Source organism: Phocoena phocoena, chromosome 2, assembly GCF_963924675.1.
Source record: "Phocoena phocoena chromosome 2, mPhoPho1.1, whole genome shotgun sequence".
Taxonomy (NCBI): domain Eukaryota; kingdom Metazoa; phylum Chordata; class Mammalia; order Artiodactyla; family Phocoenidae; genus Phocoena; species Phocoena phocoena.
Window position 1 is genome coordinate 100,150,871 of NC_089220.1, and position 20,774 is coordinate 100,171,644.

Below are 20,774 nucleotides of genomic sequence, written 5' to 3' on the forward strand. Positions count from 1 at the left end.
CCGCTCAGCAACGAATTTGACCAACCGTACCTACTCCAAAAGCCGACCGAGGTGGCCGGTCTCCTTCCCCACACACGCATCTTCCAAGCCGAGCCCTACGCAGCCTCCCAGGGCCGGAGCCTTCAGGCCAGGCCGAGTGTGGCGTTCGGCGTCCAGCGCGGCTTGCTCGGGAACGGAAGCCTTTCAAGGCTCTGCGGCCTCGGGCTGGGTGGCCTGGTCAGCGGATCCAGATGAGCCCGCTGAAGCGTCTCCGCCGCTCCGCTTCGGGGCGGGAAGCCGGAGCAGGACGAGCCCGGGCAGGCGCCACGGTGCCCGCCTACCCTCTCCCGGGGGCCCGACCAGGCGTCCTCCCGGGCGGCCTGGCCCTGCCTCGCTGGGTGTCTGCGCGTGCCTCCCGCCCCTCCCCAGCCGCTCCGACTCCGGCCCGCCTCACCCCACCGCGGGCTTTGTCCGCCAGCCGCGCGCCGGCCCCTCCCCGTTCCCGCAGGCTCCTCCCCGCCCCCTCGGCTGGCCCCACTTCCTCGGCGCAGGCGGCAGGAGCGGGCGGGGGACGAAGGGGTTAATCCGGGGCTCTTCCCGGCGCGGAGGGATCCAGAACCAGCCGAGCGCGGTGCTGAGGCCGCCTCAGCGAAAAAAATGTCCGCCTGAGGAGACCCACAAGTTCTATCTGGGGGGACCGCCAGCCCGCCCCGGGAGGAAGGGGCGGCCAGGCCTGAGAGCCGCCTCCCCCGCCCGGATCCGAAAGCTCGCGCGGGGGAAAGTGAGACGAACCGCCGGGCCGTGCAAGGGGAAGTCCGAGCCCGCTCTCCCGGCCAAAGTGAACTTTAATCGGGGTGGTTGGATGCGGAGACGGGGCGGCAGGTAATTGCGGGCCGGCAAGCGGGAGGGGGACGCCGTGTTGGGGCTGGGGACTGCGGAGCGGCGCCGCGTCCCTGGCGGAGCGGAGGCGCCCCCGGCCCGCGCCCCAACTCCGCGCCCCTTTGTACAGAGCCGAACTCGGGGTCCCCTCCAAGTTGGGGAGCGGAGTGGGGGCGGAGGTGAAGAGTCGCGGGCGGCCAGGCCCGCGGGCGGCGCGCTCGGCCTGCGCGCCCCGCTCAGCGCTCGGCTGGGGTTCCGGGGCGCGCGGGAGAGCGGGTTCTTCGGCTGCCGAGCCAGGCTCATTGTTAGGCAGGTCCGGGGCCGGCCGGCCGCGGGCAGGGCAGCAAAAGTGGGAGGAGGCCGAGCCGGGGGAGGAGGACGCCGGGCAAGAGCGGGGCTAGTTGTCGGTGTTTCTATTTTCTTTTTAAAAACGCCCCTCGGACGCGCGGGGGGGGGATGTGCTTTCCGACCCCCGGGGCCCGCGGGGGGACATCCGGGCGGCGGCGGCGGCGGCCGCAGACGCGGGCCTGCGAGCGGCGCGTTCCCTGCAACTTGTCAGTTCTATTGTTGCCGAGCCAGAGAGTCACTTCGCTACTCCCCTCGCCGCCGCTCCGCTCGCTGGATGCCCAATCGCCCCTCATCCCCGCCCCTCGAGACCCCCGCCCTGGCCGGGCCCCGCGCGTCCGGCACCCCGCGACTGCGCGGGGTAGGGGGCGCCGGGGAGGGGGCAGGGACGGGCTCGGAAACTTGCGGGAGAGGCGGCGAGTTGCGGGAGCCGCCGCGTAGCTCCCGGGCCGGGCCGAGAAACGCGTGGATTCGCGGACCCGGCGCGGGCACCGGGCTCTCCTGCCCCCTGCCCGCGCGGTGGTGGGGAACGAGTAGGATATTGGAAGGCAGCCCGGCGTTTTTCCTCTTCTTCTACGCCCCTCTCCATTCCCGTACACACTTTGGGCCTCGGTGGTCTCTCGCTGAGCCTCTTTTCTCTGTCTTAGGACCTGCTAGAAGTGGCCGAAGATGAATCCCCAGCAGCAGCGCATGGCTGCTATAGGGACCGATAAGGAGCTGAGCGACCTGCTGGACTTCAGTGCGGTATGAGAGCTTTCTGCGGCATCTTGGGGTTCCGCTGAGGTTTACAGAAAAAGAAAGAAAGGGGGGAGAGCGACGTGGAGACTAAGCAGCGTGAACTCCATCTGCTTTGAGCAGTAGTTCTCAGGGCTGGAGTCCAGCTCCCCCAAGTTGGACACCTGAACTTTGATGTAATGTCTAGACTTGCAGATTTAAAACTTTAATGCCAGAGGGGTCATTTGATTTAGCCAGTTAAAAGGAGAACAGCGTAATCTTGAGCTTTGGTTGAGTCATCCTCTGACCCTGATGATTATTAGGGATTTTGAACTTCATATGAAAAAAAATTGTTTTTTCTTCAACACTCCTAACCATTTCCCTTTTCAAGATGTATAGTTTATGGTACCTGAAAGATGTCAGTTACAGGAAAGCTAGTGAAGGGCTAGGATTCCCAGCCTTTTGGGTTGAACCATTTTAATATAAATATATATGTACTTATACATGTGTATATGTGTGTGAACATATGCATATACAAGAAGTACATATGTGTATGTACATTTACAATTTTCTTAACATGGGAAATAATTGAGTGACTTAAAAATATCAGCTGGCCCCACTGCCCTTGTTTCTAATGCGTTGAATTCATTTATTAACTGCTGGTACAAAGCGAAGATCATTGACAGAAACTTAGCACTTAAACTTAATAATCTTAGAATCTCTCATGTAACTGACTGGGTTTTCAGAACAGAAGATAGCCAGTATTTCCAAATAGTGTGAGGAAATAATATCACTAAATGTATTTGCTTTTCTGGGTATGAAAGTATATATCCAATTTTATTTTAACTTCCCTCTGAAATACAGCAACTAATTGATGACTCTTGGTGGACTTTTGTTTGCAAGGAATCTAGAAGAATTTCACAACTAACAGATGCGTTTGGATTATTTTGCAGATGTTTTCCCCACCTGTTAATAGTGGGAAAACCAGACCAACGACATTGGGAAGCAGTCAGTTCAGCGGATCAGGTAAGATCATGTCTAAAATCAGAAACTCATATTTTGGTGTTGTGATGTCTAGTTAAAACTATAAACAAAAACAAACAAGCCCCAAATGTGGGCTGTTCCTTTAAGGATCCATTGACATTTCTTCAAGAATTTCAATGTGAATTTAAAATTTGTTCTCTTTTCTCTGAATTTTTAAATTGAAAATTATCTTGTTTGAGTGCAAGGGATTATAGCATGCCTCTGTATTTAGAAAAGTACCAGAAGAAAATGCTCTTTGGTCCATGTGTAGTATTTTTTTTTAATTGTTTATTTAAATATTTGTATTTTAAAAATTTTCTAAATTTTAGCCCATTAATGTTATTAAGCTTTCGGATTCTAAAGAATTGGTAAAATAATGTTATTTAAAATATGTATATGAAAAGTGGAATTGAGTCAAGCAGTAATTAGTAACACTTATTTTAAAAGATGGCCATTCCTTTTGGAAGTCTTCAGGAAATTAACAATTTTGTGCACAGTTATTTGAAATGTTACAAATAAATGAATAGAAAGTTAGATGTACTTTCAAATAACACAGATGATTGAATTCTGTCCTACGTTCATGTTACATTAGGATGTTTAGAGTAAGTTAAATTAGATTCCTAGTTCTACACTAGTGCTTTCGTCCTCAAATTTACTTTCTGTATATTTATAACTACTCTACTCCATAATTAACATTTATCCCATATTTCTTAAGTGTGCATTTTTGGTTTTTCTTACTTTTATTTAGTTATACTCATGATTTTTACTTACTTTTATTTAGTAAGTTTTTCTTACTTTTATTTAGTTATACTCATGATTTTTAAAAAATAGATGTTCCAGAAGCAAGGTCCATTCTAGTGTACAAAAGCTATCATTTTCTGTTTAACTTAGATTTATTCCTTAGTGCTGGAAGAGGTAAAAAAAAACAAAAACAAAAGCCAAGACAGCAACATAAGAAAACCAGCTGTCAAATCTCTAGGCTGAAACTCAGTAATTCCTCTTTGACCGGTGGTTTTTTATTTCCCCTAGTAAAATGATAGTTGACTTCTTAAGATACTGTGGGACCAAAACATCAGAAAAGAAGGTTAATTTCATAACCAATTTAACCCTTTATACCACTTTACATTAAAACAAGTTTCTATTTAAAAATCATACACTACCTTAATTTACTAAAATTCATTTTTAATGATGAAATTACAACTTAAGGGGAAAATATAGCATGTTGTTTAACATCTCAAATAAAAACATTTTGAATTTTAAATATCCCAAAGACTAATATCCTTAATCAAAAGGATATCATAAAATGTCAGCCAAACCCCAGCTCTTCTCCCACCTCTATCCATTTATTGGTAGTGGTTTGAAAATCATCGCTTTTTTGGGTTGAGGAGAGAAAATTATTTGTTAATATAGAAGAAGGCTGTATTCTCTTTACTACTGTTTTGAGTACATGTCAATTTTTGCAACTGATACATTCTCAGGAACTTTCAAATTTTCTTTTTCTAATACATAGTAGATGCTTAGTATATTTCATTAAATGAATAGTGATATTGCTGTTTCAGACTGTTAGCTCTGACTTGAATTGTAGAAAATATATTTAACTGACATTCATTGATATCAAGGACATGAACTTCAGAAACTGGCTATTAGAAATACTTTCTGTTTTTAGAATAAGGGCAAATATATATTTTTTACTTTTTAAAATTAAGGTATGATATATGTAGTCTAAAATTTAAAAAAAGTTCAGTGAACTCTAGCATGACATTGGAACAGTTGTGGGTCCTTCTTTCTGTAGCATGCATTATACAAAGAAAAAAATTATTTTTCTACATTGTAGAAGTGTTCATAATATTTGATTCTTTAGAGCAGGAAATTTTTAGCTTTAAAACTGTTAGGTTTTTTTATCTGTTGAAAATTTGAACTTAAATATTTATCTTTATCTATGTGGTTTGTTTTAAATTTCAGGAAAAAATTGTAATTAAAAAAAGCTATGACCTCTAATAATCAGTGAATGGATTTAGCTTTGGGGGGAAGGGAAAATAGCAAAGCAGTCATTTTATATGAAAGTATACTGGTAGATATGGTCCTATAGCCATTTCTTATCTTAAAGGAAATGTCTAAAAAAGGTTGGTATGGCAATATTGTTTTATTTGTATATTTTATTGACACTTTAATAATCTTCTGATCTCATGTTAAAGGATATGTAATATGTCCTAATGCCTGATTATTTGCAGTGTATAAGGAGCTAAAGATATGACTTTCCTTCTGAAGAGGTGACTTAAAGATTAGACTTACCTTGTTTTTGAAGTAACATTTGCAAAATCCCAAGCCTTTTGCCTCATGAAAACTACAGTTGTGTGTATAATTTTCTTTATTGATTGTCCTTTTTGAGGATGACTTAATTTCAGTGTATATGCTATAGTACGTGATGTTATTTTTAAATCTTATTCCTAAAGCGATATATAACTTGTAAGATAGCCGACACTTCATCAAAAGTCTCAATGGAAAAGGCTAATATGTATTTTCTGTTACTTATTTGTCTTGAGGAATTTTTATAGTCATATTTTTTCATCAAGGGTGTTAATTTTCTTTGCATTATGATACAACTGTGAATTTGTCTGTTTGGTATGATAGAAGCTGTGAGGTATTCTTATGGTGATCTTGAGACAGGGGTTTCTCTCTGTAGGAGTTAAAGGTGAGGCACTTGTGTAGGACAGTGTATAGGAGGAAAGCTTGTTGAAAGGATTGACAAAGTGGAAATAGTTCTGGTGTTTAAATCCACTGTCCCCTCCAGCTTCAGGGATTGAGTATGGAGAACTAAATTGTGATATTGGATTTAATTTTTCGTAGTTTAAATGTTTACATGATATCTGAAAAATTTCCTTTGTTAGTTTTTGAATCCAAGTAACAAGAGATGTTGGAAGGGAGTGGGATAAATTTGTTTAGTAAGCCATCTATATATGTTGAGTCTGTCTCTTATATTTCTATCTAGAGAGTTATTTTAACAAGCAAGTAAAGCTTTTACTTTTCCTTGTTCAAATCAGACTTTTGTAACACTATAGATTTCTTCTTGCTCAAGATTTTTGGAAAGAATTATAAGAACTATTTTCTAGCTCTTAATTTTTAAAAGGAGTACAGTTTTTCATTTGGGAGGTATTTTCATATGCACATTTGGGATTTTTGAAAATATTGAATTTTCAAAAAATTTTATGGGAGGCCAGAAAAATGAATTCTCATTAAATTACTCTTCAGTATTTTTTAAATTAAACTTTTTGTTTTGAGATAATGGTAGATTCATATGCAGTTGTAAGAAACAATACAGAGATCCCACTTTTACTTTAACATGTTTCCTGCAACAGTAACATCTTGTAAAACTGTGGTACAATATCACAACTAGGTTATTGACAGTGTTATACTCAAGATACATAAACAGTTCCATCATCACAAGGATTCCTGGTGTTTCCCTATTATAACTGTATCTACTTCTCAAGTAATTTTTTAAAAAAAGGGAATGATTAGTAAACACCTACTCACTCAATTAAAATGGAGTAAGCTTTTCAAATTGCTAAAGCATTATTTGAAATATCAAGGAAGAGAACACCAAAATTTTACCAATGTGTTTTTTAACTGAAGTGTAATATAAGTAGGAATGGTAATTTTAAATAGAGGGGAAACTAGATTTAGCTTTTTCACTTAAAGTATTGTAAAGTTATGAGTAGGATGTGTTTCATATGTGTACCTATCAGTGTTGAAGTTTGTTAACTATAGTGTATAGTAATATACACTCAAATTTAGTACTGTTATTTGGGTAACTGAACCATATTAGACATTTACTTCTGGCGAGCTGTAGTGATGAATTAGAGTAACTGCAGAGTCAGCAGGCATATGAGGAAAAATATAATATTTTAGGATAAATATGGTCTACTGTTAAGTGGCTCATTTAATGTAAAAGTTAAGTAGCAAAGGTGTCTTTTAGAGAAAATCTGTATATGAAAATACATTCTTGGAAAACAAAAATTAGAGACAAGATTATAACCATGAGTACTGTGTGCTTTTCGGAGTAGTTCCTATAGTGCTCTTTTAAGTAATCATGGCTTAGAATGGATTTGAAAACCAGTTTGATTAGGTCACAGTATTTTAGAGACTTGTTTATTATATACAGTGAGCCATACCTTTAATTAATTATTATTTCCATCTGTTTTCGTTAACAATTTAAACATTTAAAATCATTTTCTTGGATAAGAAGATAAAGATGAAGATACTCAACTTTAAATATAAACACAATTGTTTTCACATTTTAGATTTAATGGGCCTATTTATGATAATCTCTTATTAAAGCCAAATAGTCTTTTTTTGTTCTTGAACAGTTGATACTCACGTCTGGAATGTCACTGCCTGCTTAGTGTTGTCAAAGACTTGGATAACTCTTGCCACAAGAGAGCAAAATAACACTATTAGAAAAGGTCTCCTGGGGAAAAAAAAGGAGTTTCTGGACAGTGTGTGGGATATCTTTTTAAAAAAAGTATTTAATAGGACTGCTTTTGGGTATTGCTTGAATATGTTTTTTTGGATGGGAATGTTGAAATTACAAATCTAATGCTTTTGTGCTTAGGGAATAAAATGAAAAGAAGACAAACATTTAAATATATTAGTTCAAAAGACTTTCTGCTTTGTTAAATAGTTGAGCCATATTTATTTTAGATTTATCAGTTAACCACATATTTATTTAGTATTTACTTTGTGCTGGTTGCTCTTCTACTAGCTTTTGGGAAGGTGGCAAATGGAGAAGGACATAGACCAAAAAAAGTGGAGGCATTTCATTATCTAGACAGGAAGATAAAATGTAAAAATGTGAGGTAAACTTCTATAACATAAAAAATGTCAACAACTGCACATTAATATAGGTTAAATTGAGTCCATAAGAGTAAGAATGTGCTGAGGAGTGAGGGAGCTGGCTTAAGGAAAACTCAAAAATGTTGAATTTAAAGTTGACTTTTAAAGGAGATATGAAAAATGAATTAGGGAAGAGAAGAACTGTGCTCCCAGTTTTGGAATAGCATGAAAAGAGACCCAGAAATGGAAGGCTTACTCCAAGGGCCTATATGTACACAGTTCAGGGAAAGAGAAACTGATTTTCATTGATCATCACTCCTGCACTCCCTGAGTAGCTCATATTTTATATACTGTTATCTGGAGCCAGACTGCATGGGTTCAAATCTAATCATTGCCATTTATTAGCTGGTGACCTTGGGTATGTATCTTAACCTATCTGTGCTTCTATTTCTTAATCTGTAAAATAGGACTAATAATACTAGCCATCCTCATAGAGTCGTTATGAATGTTAACCGAGTTAATACAAGTAAAGCTCCAGGAACAGTGTCTGGCACAGAGTGAACTGTGGTGGAGTGAATTGTTAGTGGTGAGGCAATAGAATAAGGAAAGCACTTACTTATTCAGGAGGCTATTGTGCTAATCTAGGGATGAGCTGGTGAAGGTTTGGACTTGGTATTAGTATAGGCAGTAGGAAGGGAAAATAGGAAGTAAGAAGGAAAAATACCAGAAGAAAAGGATTGACAGAATTTGAAGGACTGGATTTCTATAGGTAAGAGAAATTACTTTTGCAGTTCTGGCATAATTGGAGGGTGGTAGTGCTGGAGAAAAAAAATATATAAAGATGCTGGTATGTTCTGAGCGTTTTAAATTTCACATGACTTGGGACTCTTGGCTAACTTGGGGATTTATGAGAGAAGAGTGCTGCAAGATGAGTTAAAATTTTTGGTTAAAAAAACTCTTTTCTGGGGCTTCCCTGGTGGCGCAGTGGTTGAGAGTCCGCCTGCCGATGCAGGGGACACGGGTTCGTGCCCCGGTCCAGGAAGATCCCATATGCCGCGGAGTGGCTGGGCCCGTGAGCCATGGCCGCTGAGCCTGCGCGTCCGGAGCCTGCGTTGCTCCGCAACGGGAGAGGCCACAACAGTGAGAGGCCTGCGTACCGCAAACAAAACAAAACAAAACAAAACAAAACAAAACAAAACAAAAACTCTTTTCTGCCTGTAAAATTAATACATAATCATCATTGAAAAGAAAATTGGAGAACAGAAAAGGCAACAAGGGAAAAAAGACACTGGTTATTTTACTATACAGAGAAAATTGTTACATTTTGATTTATTTCCTTTTGGTCTTTTTTTCCTGTTCTATGTTTGCAAAGTTGAGAGCTTACTGATGGTTTCATTTCATGTCCTGCTTTTTTATTTCACTTGATCTTATGAGCATTTACTCATGTTCTTAAAGGTTCTTCATAAGCTCTATTTAAAATTATTGTATGGTATTATTACATGGGATGAATATAGCATAACTTATCAAATCAGTTATCTTACTGCTTGACGTTTAGAGATTTTGTTCATTGATTTGCGTTTTGTTATTATAAAAAATATGATAGTGAATACCTTTTTGTACATGCATATATTTTTATCTACACTTCAATTTCCTTTGGATAGGAGATGTAGATTTGGGTTTTTGTTCCTACAAGTTATAATTAAAACTAAGTGAGTGAATGAATACCCTTAGGGAAATGAATTCAGAGGGAGATAAATGATCAGGTCAAGAATTGATGTTAATGGTGGAGTTAGATGTATAGAATTAGCGACTTTGGTTGATTATTTAATGTAAAAATACAAATTTTTATTAGTTCATGGAGTGTTTGATGACATTTGGTGCAGATTTGTATTTGTATGTAATTTGGTTGTCTGTTGACTGGAGGGAATTCCTGTCATTCTTTGACTTGTGCTTATTGAAATGGAGTGGAATCTAGTTGGAGTCTATCAGTGAGAGAGCCCTTGAATTCTTGACTTTAATAAGAGAGGTAGTATAGTGCAGTGGGAAGAATTGGGTTCAGGAACCAGATGACTAGATTGGAACAGTGCTTTGCAACTTATTAGCTGGGTGGCCCTAGGCAAGTCATCTAAATCATCTGAGCATACTTTTTTCCTTTATGAAGAGTGGATAATAATGCTTACCTTCAGAATCCTTATGAGGATCAAATAAGATTATCTTTATATATTGCCTGCTACACTGTAGATTCAAAAATTGTAGCTGCCTATGGCACCCTCTTAAGTAATACTAATGTAATATTACTATTAATAGTAATAATTATAACCAGTATTATAGCCAATGTTTATTGAACTGTTATCATATGCTAGGTGCTTTGCTAAGCTATTTATAGGCATTACCTCATTTTACTTTAGATAAAATGATGCGATGTTTTATGGCGGTGGGGAGGGTGAGGAAATGCCCCCCAAGGGCAACATGTCAGAGTTGCTTTCTAGTGCCAAAATCAGGCTGAAGAATAGTTTTGAAAGGTCATTAGGTACCTAATAACCTTACCTTTATTTTTTGTAGCTCATTTCTTCTTAATACTATTATTTTGTGGACTACATATTGTATAGTGCAGAATGGTAAACAGAAATGTGTACACCTTTTGAAAACCCTCTTTCATGTTTAGGCATTGCCACTTGGATGTAGGGTTTTCTTTATATTGCTCTCTATCTGCTTGAAAATTTTCCTTTCTAGAATGAAGTGTAGTATAAATAAATAAATAAAAATGATGTGACCTGAGAGGATAGAATAGCTGGGAGACAGGTTGGAGAGAATGAGTCTCTAGGGTAGAGCTTCTCCACTTTTTTCTTAATGGCAGGGAAGGAGCATAAACTCCACTGGTAGCCTGAAGCAACACATTGTAAGTGAGCAGAAGAAATCTTATCTTAAAAATCTTCATGTGCATTTTACTTTCTACTCCCTAGCACAAACATATTTGTTGTAATAGAAATATGTTTTAATTAATCATTAAGTAAAACTGAAGTTATAGGAAGATGCATTGAGTTTAGCTTATGACATTGCCTTCCTCCTGTTTTCCTTTGTATCTTTGGGGGTAGAGGCCAAGGTGGAGTGGGATGCAGTCCTATACTATCCTTTCTTCAGTGAGAAGACCAGCCTTAGAGTGTATTTTCTTTGGCTGTCTTTATCCTGGATCTTTTCTTGCTCCTACAAAAATCGATAAAAAGGGAATGTTACATTGGGGGAGGGGGATTGTTTTGGTAGGGAGCAAATTGTTATTCTGTAAGCTGAAGCACAGAGAAATTTGTTGGTAATATATATAACTGTCATTTGAACTTCTGTTTTCTTTTTCTATCCAGATCATCCTGTGATTTTTTCACATACCCCTGACTTGTATGTTTTTACAGTGAGAGCTTTGATTTTTTTGTTCCATGTTTAAAATGTGCTCTCATGTGCTCCAGGTTAAAAATGTACTCTCATAAAGACCATGGTGAGTCATCCAAGCTACTATAAGCTGATTGGGGACTTAAAGATCACACAGAAATGAAAACAGATTAGCGATTGGTTACTAATTTTTATTGCATTGGACAGTGACTCAGGGATGAAACCTTCAAAATAAAATAAAAAAACAATTTGAGATAAGGCACAGGACAGAAAATACTACCTTTTTTTTAAAAAAACCCCACTACTATACCTTATTTTTGGTTATTAAAAATGAAGAAAGCTGGCCCAAGATGTCATTTTCTCAGATCTGTTTTAGATGTTATGAAAGTGCCTGAATTTGAACTGAGGGAATACTCTGAATTTGAAAAATTATTCCAGTTACTCAAAGGAAGTCTTTCTGGCATTAGCCTCCCTCAAAAGTTGTTCACTTGTTTTCTTCTGGTGGTTTTGCCAGTGAGCCATTGTGAGGCTTTAAAATGAGCAGGATCAACTCATGATGACCCTTCCGCCACTTCACTGGTGGTTAATGTAGAGAACACACGTTGAACTTAATCTGATCACACAACTCTAATCAATGAGCATATGTGCTGCTGCTCTCAGCAAGAGTTGTGAGTTAGTGGTGGGACACCATGGGGATCCCTGCTTGGAGGGAATTACAGTCATCCAGCCTCTATTCTGAGGCGTATGTTGTTTTGAGATGGTTGGGAATAAAAAAAAGGGTTTACTATGCTACTGGAGAGGAAAAAATGCTAGGCTCACTTTGAACTTATGGCAGAAACATGATTTGGCCACAAGTTAGTTTAGAGAATCTAAGTTTATATGGGCATTCATAAACAAGGGATGAAAATCATTGAGTTCTCCTGAGTTAGGAGGTCCTGTTAGATTTTTGCTATTTGGAAACCCTACTGTATCTAGCTGACTTTGACATACTTAGGTTTTGGAAAATGTTTTTCAGTGTTGGTCCCAATTTGGAATAAAGTTAAAGGGGGAAGATGATGCATGTTGAATCTGTTGGTGGCAACTTACAGGCAGCTTGAATTGATTATGCTTTTCCAACTAGGCAAGTAATTAGATCCACTTTAAGACTTTATTAAATATCCTAAGTGTCTCTTATTTAAGCATTAGCTAGTTCTTTTTATTTTAGGTGATAGCACAGTTTATTTATGATATGTCAAGACCACCTTTTTACTTGCCAAAGGTCCACAATCACTGATCTGCCATTTTGAAATCGGAGAAGATATGAATCAAATTTTTTCCTTTAAATTCAGCATAAATTATTTTAGTGGCAAGATTCGATCTTATCTGAAGGGAGGCCATTGACATTTCTTATTTTTCTAGTTACTGTATGATTACCAGGTGCTGGGGGTGATTTGTATGGTATGGTTTGTATACTGTATTTCTTTTCTAAAATCTGAAAAATGGAATTCTAAAACCCACCCGGCCCCATGGAGTTCCAAAAAGGTGTTATAGACCTCCCCTTCTGTGTGTGTGTGTGTGTGTGTGTGTGTGTGTGTGTGTGTGTGTGTGAATCTCCCTCACCCCCTCCCCACTGTTGTTGTTTTCATCTCAAAATAAGAATTTCTCTTTTGGACTAAAAGTCTAGGCTAGAGACAATTATTTTAAATACAGAAAAAAATTGTGGTGGACTTGTTAATATAAAGGAAATTCTTCTTGGAATACAGTATAAGCTTTTCGGACTGAGCTTTGTGGTTTGAGAAGTTTGCCCTATACATTGTTTTAGGAAGTCAGTTTTCATTTTGAGGAGGTATAAGCTTTTCATCTTTTGGGCCAAGGAGTGTAGTGATATTTCCCTGGTAATTTTGCATGGAAAATTTCAGGATGCTAACATATATTTACATAAATACATAATACCAAGTAAGAAATAATTATGTATATATACATATAAAAAATCAGCAGCATGTTATTACCTCCAAGATAAAGCCTCAGCCTTGACTCTTATCCAAATTTAACTGTGTGAGAGCAAACAGCAGAAAATCCTACAAGTCATATTCATGAAGAAAAGGAGGAGCTAAGATTTGGTTTCATAGAGGACAGACAACAAAACCAGTCTTTGGTAATTTTATTCTCTACTTTTATATTGGTTAAAAGTTTTCATAGGTTAGTAGCATGATGTTTATTCCTGCAGTATATTCATTAAAGGTATCTTCATTAAAAACAAATTGTGATTCTAATGAGCGTATGAAATTTTCCTCAGGAGCCTGTCATCAGCTCAGGCTCTGTTTAATATAACTATGAACGTAGTTTAATATAACTATGTTTAATAGTTACTGTTTAATATAACTATGAACGTAGCAATGAAGTGAGTGTGTAATAAACTAGTCTTTGTGTATCTGTTTTGAGAGGCAGGTCAATTGACTATACTGAATTTTCTGGTTCCCTTGCAGACCTGTTCCCTGTAGCATTACCAGTGTTACTGTCTGAAGAATCATTATATGATATTGAATAATTAAATCCACATAAAGTTTGTAGAGGTTTGAGATTCCCTGCTGTGGGAACACAGAACAGACCATACAGCCAGGGTCTGTCTTGCCTTCATACTTTATATAACATTTCTTGTCAAACTTCAGAGTATTGCCAGAGTGGGTAGGCTCTGAGACTTGCTGAACAAGTTGTAGAGCAGTGGGACTTTGCCCAGTGAATGACTGGGGGAATGGGAGGAGTCTTATTATTTAAAAAAAAATCAATAATGATAAATGTACTTCATAAATATTTAGTCATTCACTATTTAACTCATAATTCTTGTAGGAAGTTGGTAATTGTTCATTTTACAGAGGAAATAGAGAAGTCAACAGTGATACACATTTGCCTGTGGTTTCTTATTGCCCCTCAGAAGTAGCAAACTGATCAGTCATAGTTGCACCTGCACTGATACCAGTCTGCACCAGAGTACCGTTTGTCATGAGGAGGAATTTAATATCTCCAGAAATCTTTACAATTTTTTGTTGTAACTGGAGGCTTAAATGGTGCCATGCTGATAATCTCCAAAAGAAAGTGCTTCAAGATTTATTGATTGTTAAAAAGAAAACAATAATCAAAAGCCTCCATAAAATAAAACTTTTCTTGTTGGTATTACAAGATATTAGATATAGACAACTACAGTCCGAAATGTCTTTAGGAGAGTATAATTCTTTTTGTGTGTGGTCTTCTTTTATTGTTTAGCTGTCATCAGACTTTGTGCCTTGGGAGGAAGATGAAATTTGATAGTTGTAAGATATTGGAATATTCACAGCTATTATTTAGTTGAGGCCATAGAAAAGAATGGTTGTTTCATAGTGTGGAAAATTCATTATTTTCACTTCCCCCTTTTCAAAGATTTAGTGTTTGTTTAGTTATAAAGGTGGTGGAGAACAGAGAGAGAGACATTGTGGTATGCTGGAAAGAGGGGGAGTTTGGAGTCACAAAGTTTTGATTCATTGTTGGCTTTATCATTTACCAGGTTTGTGATCCTACGGCAGTATGTTAACTTCTCTGAGTCTATCTCATGTCTAAAATGAGGAGAATAAAAATACTGCCTAAGAGGTTGTGAAAGTCATGAAATTAAATAATTTTTAAGGAAATTATTTCTAAAATGTGGAGGTTTGTGATTCTGTACGAATATTAGTTGTCTTATGTTAGGTGGCATAGCAACTCTTGAAGGGATTCCAAGTTCACAAGTTGTGGAATGAATGACTATTTATGCAAAACTCATACATTTCCAACAGTCAATCTCAGAATTCTTCAGATGAGTTCTTTCTCTTTTTGGTTAGATGAGGGAAGTTAACGCAATAAAGTAAACTCTGTTAATTATATCTCAAACCATATAGCCCCCAAATTAGTACCTTTGAGTCCTATATTCTCAGCTTAGTTTTATTTTTTATTTATTTTTATTTATTTTAAAAATATTTATTTATTTGGCTGCATCGGCTCTTAGTGGCAGCATGGGGGATCTTTCGTTGTGGTGGGTGGGCTCTTCGTTGTGGCTCACAGACTTCTCTCTAGTTGTGGCACACAGGCTCTAGAGCGCAGGCTTAGTTGCCCCGCGGCATGTGGGATATTAGTTCCCCGACCAGGGATCGAACCCGAGTCCCCTGAATTGGAAGGTGGATTCTTAACCACTGGACCACCAGGGAAGTCCCCTCAGCTTAGCTTTAAATCCTTGTTGAGGATCTGTTGTAGTAACAAGGTTAACCACAGGCTTAAGTAGGGTGACAGTTGAATAGTTCTTAGGAAAGTTTTTGCTTTGTTTGATGAGCAGTAATCTGAACAAAACTTCAGTGTCAGTAAGAGTTAACCTTTTGAAGATTTTAAAGTACTGGATGTGGTGGCCTTGGTATACTCCTGAGTGAGGATGAGAGGGTGCAAGGATGAGGTTGGGAAATGCAAGTGGAGCTCTCTTCTGCTGTATGCCTCTGCTGGAAGCAGGAAGGGTTGACTTAGTCTTATCCGTAAATGACAAGGTATCAGGGCTGGGGCTGTGTGCTGGTGCTACTTTTCCAGGTTCTTTGTGATTAGGGAAGATGAGGGCTTTCCCAGGTCCCAGCGCTGCCCCTTTCCAATTAGTGTGCTTGTCTGGGTATATAAAACACCTAGGCCACCTTTTATTGGGAAATATTGAGGTTTTTACTGACTCCATGTATATATGTATTTATGGGATTGTATTGTTTAGAACTTTGCACTTTGTTTTAAAGAAGGAAATCAACAAATTCAAACTTCATGGAACCCAGAGCCAGTACCGCTAGTGGGGTGGTTTTGGTGGAGGCCTGTGGACTGATAGGCTCCATTGGAGGTATTTGCTGGTTGTTCTTTAGGATTAGACAGTGACTGGGTTTAGGATTATAGGATGATTTGACAGTCACTTGACAAGAGTCAAGAAAGTTCTGGGGCCTTCTGATTGTAATAATTCTTAATGTCCTCTTGAAAGATCGTTATTAAATTGCAGTGACATGAGAGTAGATGGTAGGTGAAACAGAAAAACTAAGGACCTTGGAAGTGGATAGCTAGGGTTCCTGAATATAATTTCTAAGAACCCTGGGGCCAGGTGAAGTAGCTTATTTTTCTTTCATAGGTAATTGATGGCTTCTGCATTCTTGCTGCTACTGCTGTTATTTGTTACTTCACCACTGGACATTGTAGTAGTCTTCTTACTTGGCCTCCTTGCTGCCATTTGCTCTCTTTTCCAGTCTGTCTTAGTCTGCACAGGCTGCCATAACAAAATACTGCAGACTGGATGGCTTAAACAGCAGCAATTTATTTTCCAATAGTTCTGGAGGCTGGAAGTCTAAGATCAGGGTACCAGAGCTGTCAGGTTCTGATGTCAACTCTTCCTGGCTTACGGGCTGCCTTTTTGCTGTGTTCTCACATAGCCTTTCCTCAGTGTGTGAGTGAGAGGGGATAAGGGAGAGAGAACTCTCTGGTGTCCTTTCTTATAAGGGCACTAATGCCATCACAGGGGCCCCAGCCTCATGACCTCATTTAACCCTAATTACCTATCAAAGGCCTCATCTCCAAATATGGGCTTCAGTAGATGAATTTTGGGGGGACCCAAATGTTTAGTCCAAAACACAATCCTCATATCTTTAAAACATCTTTCTCCTGTGGTTTGTCTCAAGAGTCTACATGTGTTCCCTATTGGCTATCAAAACAAACAGAAGTCCTACCTTGGCATTTAAGTTCTTTAATAATCTGATAGGAACCTACTTTAGCCAGTTTTATACTCACTACTCCCTAGTCTGAATTGTATGGTTCAGTTGCACTGTTCTTTACCTGACCTCCTGCCTCTAGTTATTCTTTTCTTACAAACTGGAATATTTACTTGCCATTTTTGTGCCATTTGAGCCCCCTTTCCTTTATGAAATCTTTTCCAGCCATTTCAGGTCATAATTTTGTAAAAATATGGCTTCCAGATATTTAAAGGACTCTCGGTAAAGGAAAGTACTTGTTCTTGTTTGCTCCTGAAGGCAAAGCTAAAGCCAATAAGGCAGTATGGCCAGCAGATTTTGAGTCCAGCCAGTTATTGTAGCTGGACAGCTAATGGGTTAACACTGTAAGGTTTAAAAGAAGACTGAAGCCTGCTTCTTGTGAATATTGAACAAAGGTTTTCTGTTTTAGAATACTCTCATTAAAAAAAAAAAAATATATATATATATATATATATCTTAGATTGTATGTTTTCTGAAAGCAAAGATAGTGTTTTACACTTGTATTTCTGCAAAGTACCCTACTTTAAGGTCAAACACCTGGTGAATGACTATATTTAGGTTTGGGGATGTGTGATAGATTGCTGGAAAGAGTGATTAAATTCCCTAAATTAAATTTCTTAGATTAAATATCCTAAATTGCATTTTTATTTCCTAATATCAGCTGCATGGTGAAGTTTTAAGGAAGCACTGAACTGTGTGTATTAGCTGTCTGGAGACCTGTGGTGTTCATTTATTAGCATGTTCCACCTGTTCTCGTACTTCTTCTGAAAAGATCTTAGCGCATCCAAGACCCCACATTTAAACATCAAGGATGAGCAGGAAGTGGCCAAGCGGTCAAGCCACTGAGGTTGTATGTGAATACAGCTGCCTCTCCTGAACCACAGCTAGCCCTAGCTCTAAAGAGCAAACTCTTCCATAGTGTTTTCTTTTCACAGAGTGTGTGCCATTTTTGTTCTTTAGTAATGTCATATTGTGGGGAGGATGACTTTTCTGATACTGGCCTTGATTGGGTAGAGGAACTCTGTTGTATGAGGGCTGTAGGAACCATTTTACCACAGTTTGGAAACCACTAGATGGCCAAAACCTTGGAAGTGATACTTTTCCTACAGTAACCTAGATTTTTGCCAGTTGGGTTGAACCACAGAAGAAGAGAGGTTATATGGTCTAGCATTATAATAGATGTGGGGAAACATCTATAAGAGCAGAAAAAGATAATCTTATTTAATGGAACTGAGTCTATTCACCTGCTTAATTTCTGGTGGAAGGGTGAACCATCTTTTTTTTTTTTTTTTTTTTTTTTTGCTGTACACGGACCTCTCACTGTTGTGGCCTCTCCTGTTGCAGAGTACAGGCTCCGGAAGCGCAGGCTCAGCGGCCATGGCTCACGGGCCTAGCCGCTCCGCGGCATGTGGGATCTTCCTGAACCGGGGCACGAACCCATGTCCCCTGCATCAGCAGGCAGACACTCAACCACTGCGCCACCAGGGAAGCCCCTGAACCATCATCTTTTATTGAATGCTTTTAAACTCATCCTCAGATTTTTGGGCCAAAAGCTGCTTTTGTTGACTGTAGAAAATACGTTGTCTTTTGAAATTGGGTTGCAAATCTCAACATGAAGTCTTTGGAAATTGTATTTTTTATCTTTTCTTTTTCTTAAGCCAGGAATTGAGTTGACCCTTGTATGTGGAATTTGGAAAAATTTTGTTCTGAGGGAAACATTAATTGAAAGTTAAGGAGTTTTGTTAGGAGAGATCTAGGGGTATATCAGTTTAGAGATGTGACCTTTGTGATAAAGTTGATAAAAATTCTCATCTCAGTAATCTACCTCAGAACAAATATTGTCCATTGTAAGCTTCTCACTGACTTAAGACCACTTTATCTGAGATAGTGGCTGCTAGATTCTCAGTTCTTATATAGCTTACCCCGGAAATGTATAGAATATATTGCCTTGTGTAGTTTAACAGAGTGTTTATTTCAAACAGAAACTTTCATTGCTTGGAAACCTGCAGATTTCTGAGATGCCACCTTTACCGCCTTAGATTGATTTTTAGCTCTCTGAAAGTACCCATTTGATCCCTGTGAAAGGAGCAGGTTTGCATTTATTCAGTGAGTCAAAGATGAGGTAATTGGTATTTTTATTATTTGAATGCAGGCTTTGTATTTTTGAATTTTGTGAAACAAAGCTGTGTTTGTAAACACATTTCAAAAATATAAATGACACTTTTTGGTGAAGATGTTCACTGAATAGCAAGAAAGTTCAGAAAAAAAGGAGCTTTTGTTAACATTTAATAATAATCTAACTGTTTTGATTGACTATCTCATTGATGTTTAAAGAGTACCTAATTTTTAGAACTTTTTGTATTGCAAATAATCCTCAGACTGGGTTGCGGTAGGAAAATTTTTTTTTGGTTTCCAGTATTCCTGTACTAGCTTGGAGTTTTCAACTGTTATCTTTGTTTAGAAGAATGTATCATAAGCAGTGTATTTTGATATAAAAATCATCTTGGGAAGCTCTAGGAAAGCATTTGTTTAGTGTTCCGATGTAAGATTAACAAGTTGCTGTGATATTGGACCAGTAACATAGGAATAGTTTGGTATGGCTCAGCTGGTTTAGATGTAAATAAACGGTGTAGAAGGGTTCAGGCAAAATCCAAAGTGGGTTTTCAGAGATTGTAAAAAGAAGCAGTTAATTTTATACTCCCCTCCAGTTTCTTCTTCTTTTAAAGGCTTGTTGGCTTTTGAATGAAATGGTCTGTTCTGATATGTAAGTGTTGTTTCCAGAGGAAGTATATTTTTATCTATTTGTAGTGGTTTTCACTAACCTAGGTGACACTGGAGAGGAAAGTGTTAAATTTTAAATTAGTTTTGAAAGCCTATATGTAAGTGCTGAAAATGTTTTCTTCTATTAACTATTTTTGAAAAATTATAAAAATACAAGCCAAAGCTAAAAAAAATCTGAATAGCATAGAAAGCTATATGGTGAAAAACAAAAGTTCTTCTCGTCATTACTTCCTGTTCCCCATCTCCACTCCCTTGGCAGAGATTTACTCTGTTCAGTTTCTTAGAGTTTTTCATGCATATGCAAGCGATACATAGCTCTTGTTTTTTACACAATAGGGAACAGCAGTTCTGCAGCTTAACCTTTTCACTTAACAAGAGAGGGTGAGTAGGGGATCACTATATAAAGGGCATTCTTGAGCCCGTATTTATTTTACTAGGATATTTTGATTTCCTAAAATATATGTAATGATTTGACCTGTTATAGAAAGTGACATAATTGTACAATACATATGACTTAATGAAGCTAAAAACCCTTTAGAAAACAAGCACTTAAATTAGTTTTATTGTAATAGAAACATTCAATAAGATATTAGTTCTTTATGTATAGGCCTTGTGCACAGGGCACGCTTTTACATGAATTATTTAACATAATCTTTATAATAACTCTTTGAGGCAGATTTAGTTTTACTCCCTTTTTTGCAGATGAGGAAACAGGCTTAGGTGTTTGAGTAACAGCTACTAAGTGGTGGAATCAGATTTCAAAGGTGATCCTTACAGTTAGGCAGCACTAGCTAGTTATTCAGATTATTTAAAGAAAAACTAGTCTCATGGACAGTTGTGTAATATCCTGTTATCAAATACCACAGTTATTTAATATTAAAATTTGGTGAAGTCATCATTGTTAAAATGTGTTTGGTGGAGGGATTGGCTCTTCCTTGATTCTAAACCCAACAATGTATTAGCATCACCTGGGAGCTTTTAACAAATGCCCATTCCTGGATCCTGAGGAAATACCCTTCTAATACCAGTTTGCCGAGTGATTTTTTTTTTTAAATCATGAATGCATTGATGTTTTATTAAATG

The 20,774-nt window shown here is 38.7% G+C and overlaps 1 protein-coding gene across 5 annotated transcripts in view; it reads left to right on the forward strand.

Moving 5' to 3' along the window:
• The first annotated feature begins 629 nt into the window (after positions 1 to 629).
• Positions 630 to 20,774, forward strand: part of TCF12 (transcription factor 12) — a 379,535-nt gene continuing 359,390 nt past the window's right edge. For 4 of the 5 annotated variants that reach the window (XM_065900475.1, XM_065900446.1, XM_065900455.1 and 1 more), the window contains exons 1-2: positions 1,873 to 1,947; positions 2,871 to 2,943. In XM_065900475.1, coding sequence (XP_065756547.1) covers positions 1,873 to 1,947; positions 2,871 to 2,943 — 148 coding nt within the window. Of the gene's footprint in view, positions 862 to 1,850; positions 1,948 to 2,870; positions 2,944 to 20,774 lie in introns of those variants that run through there. The other variant, XM_065900482.1, reaches the window with a different exon arrangement.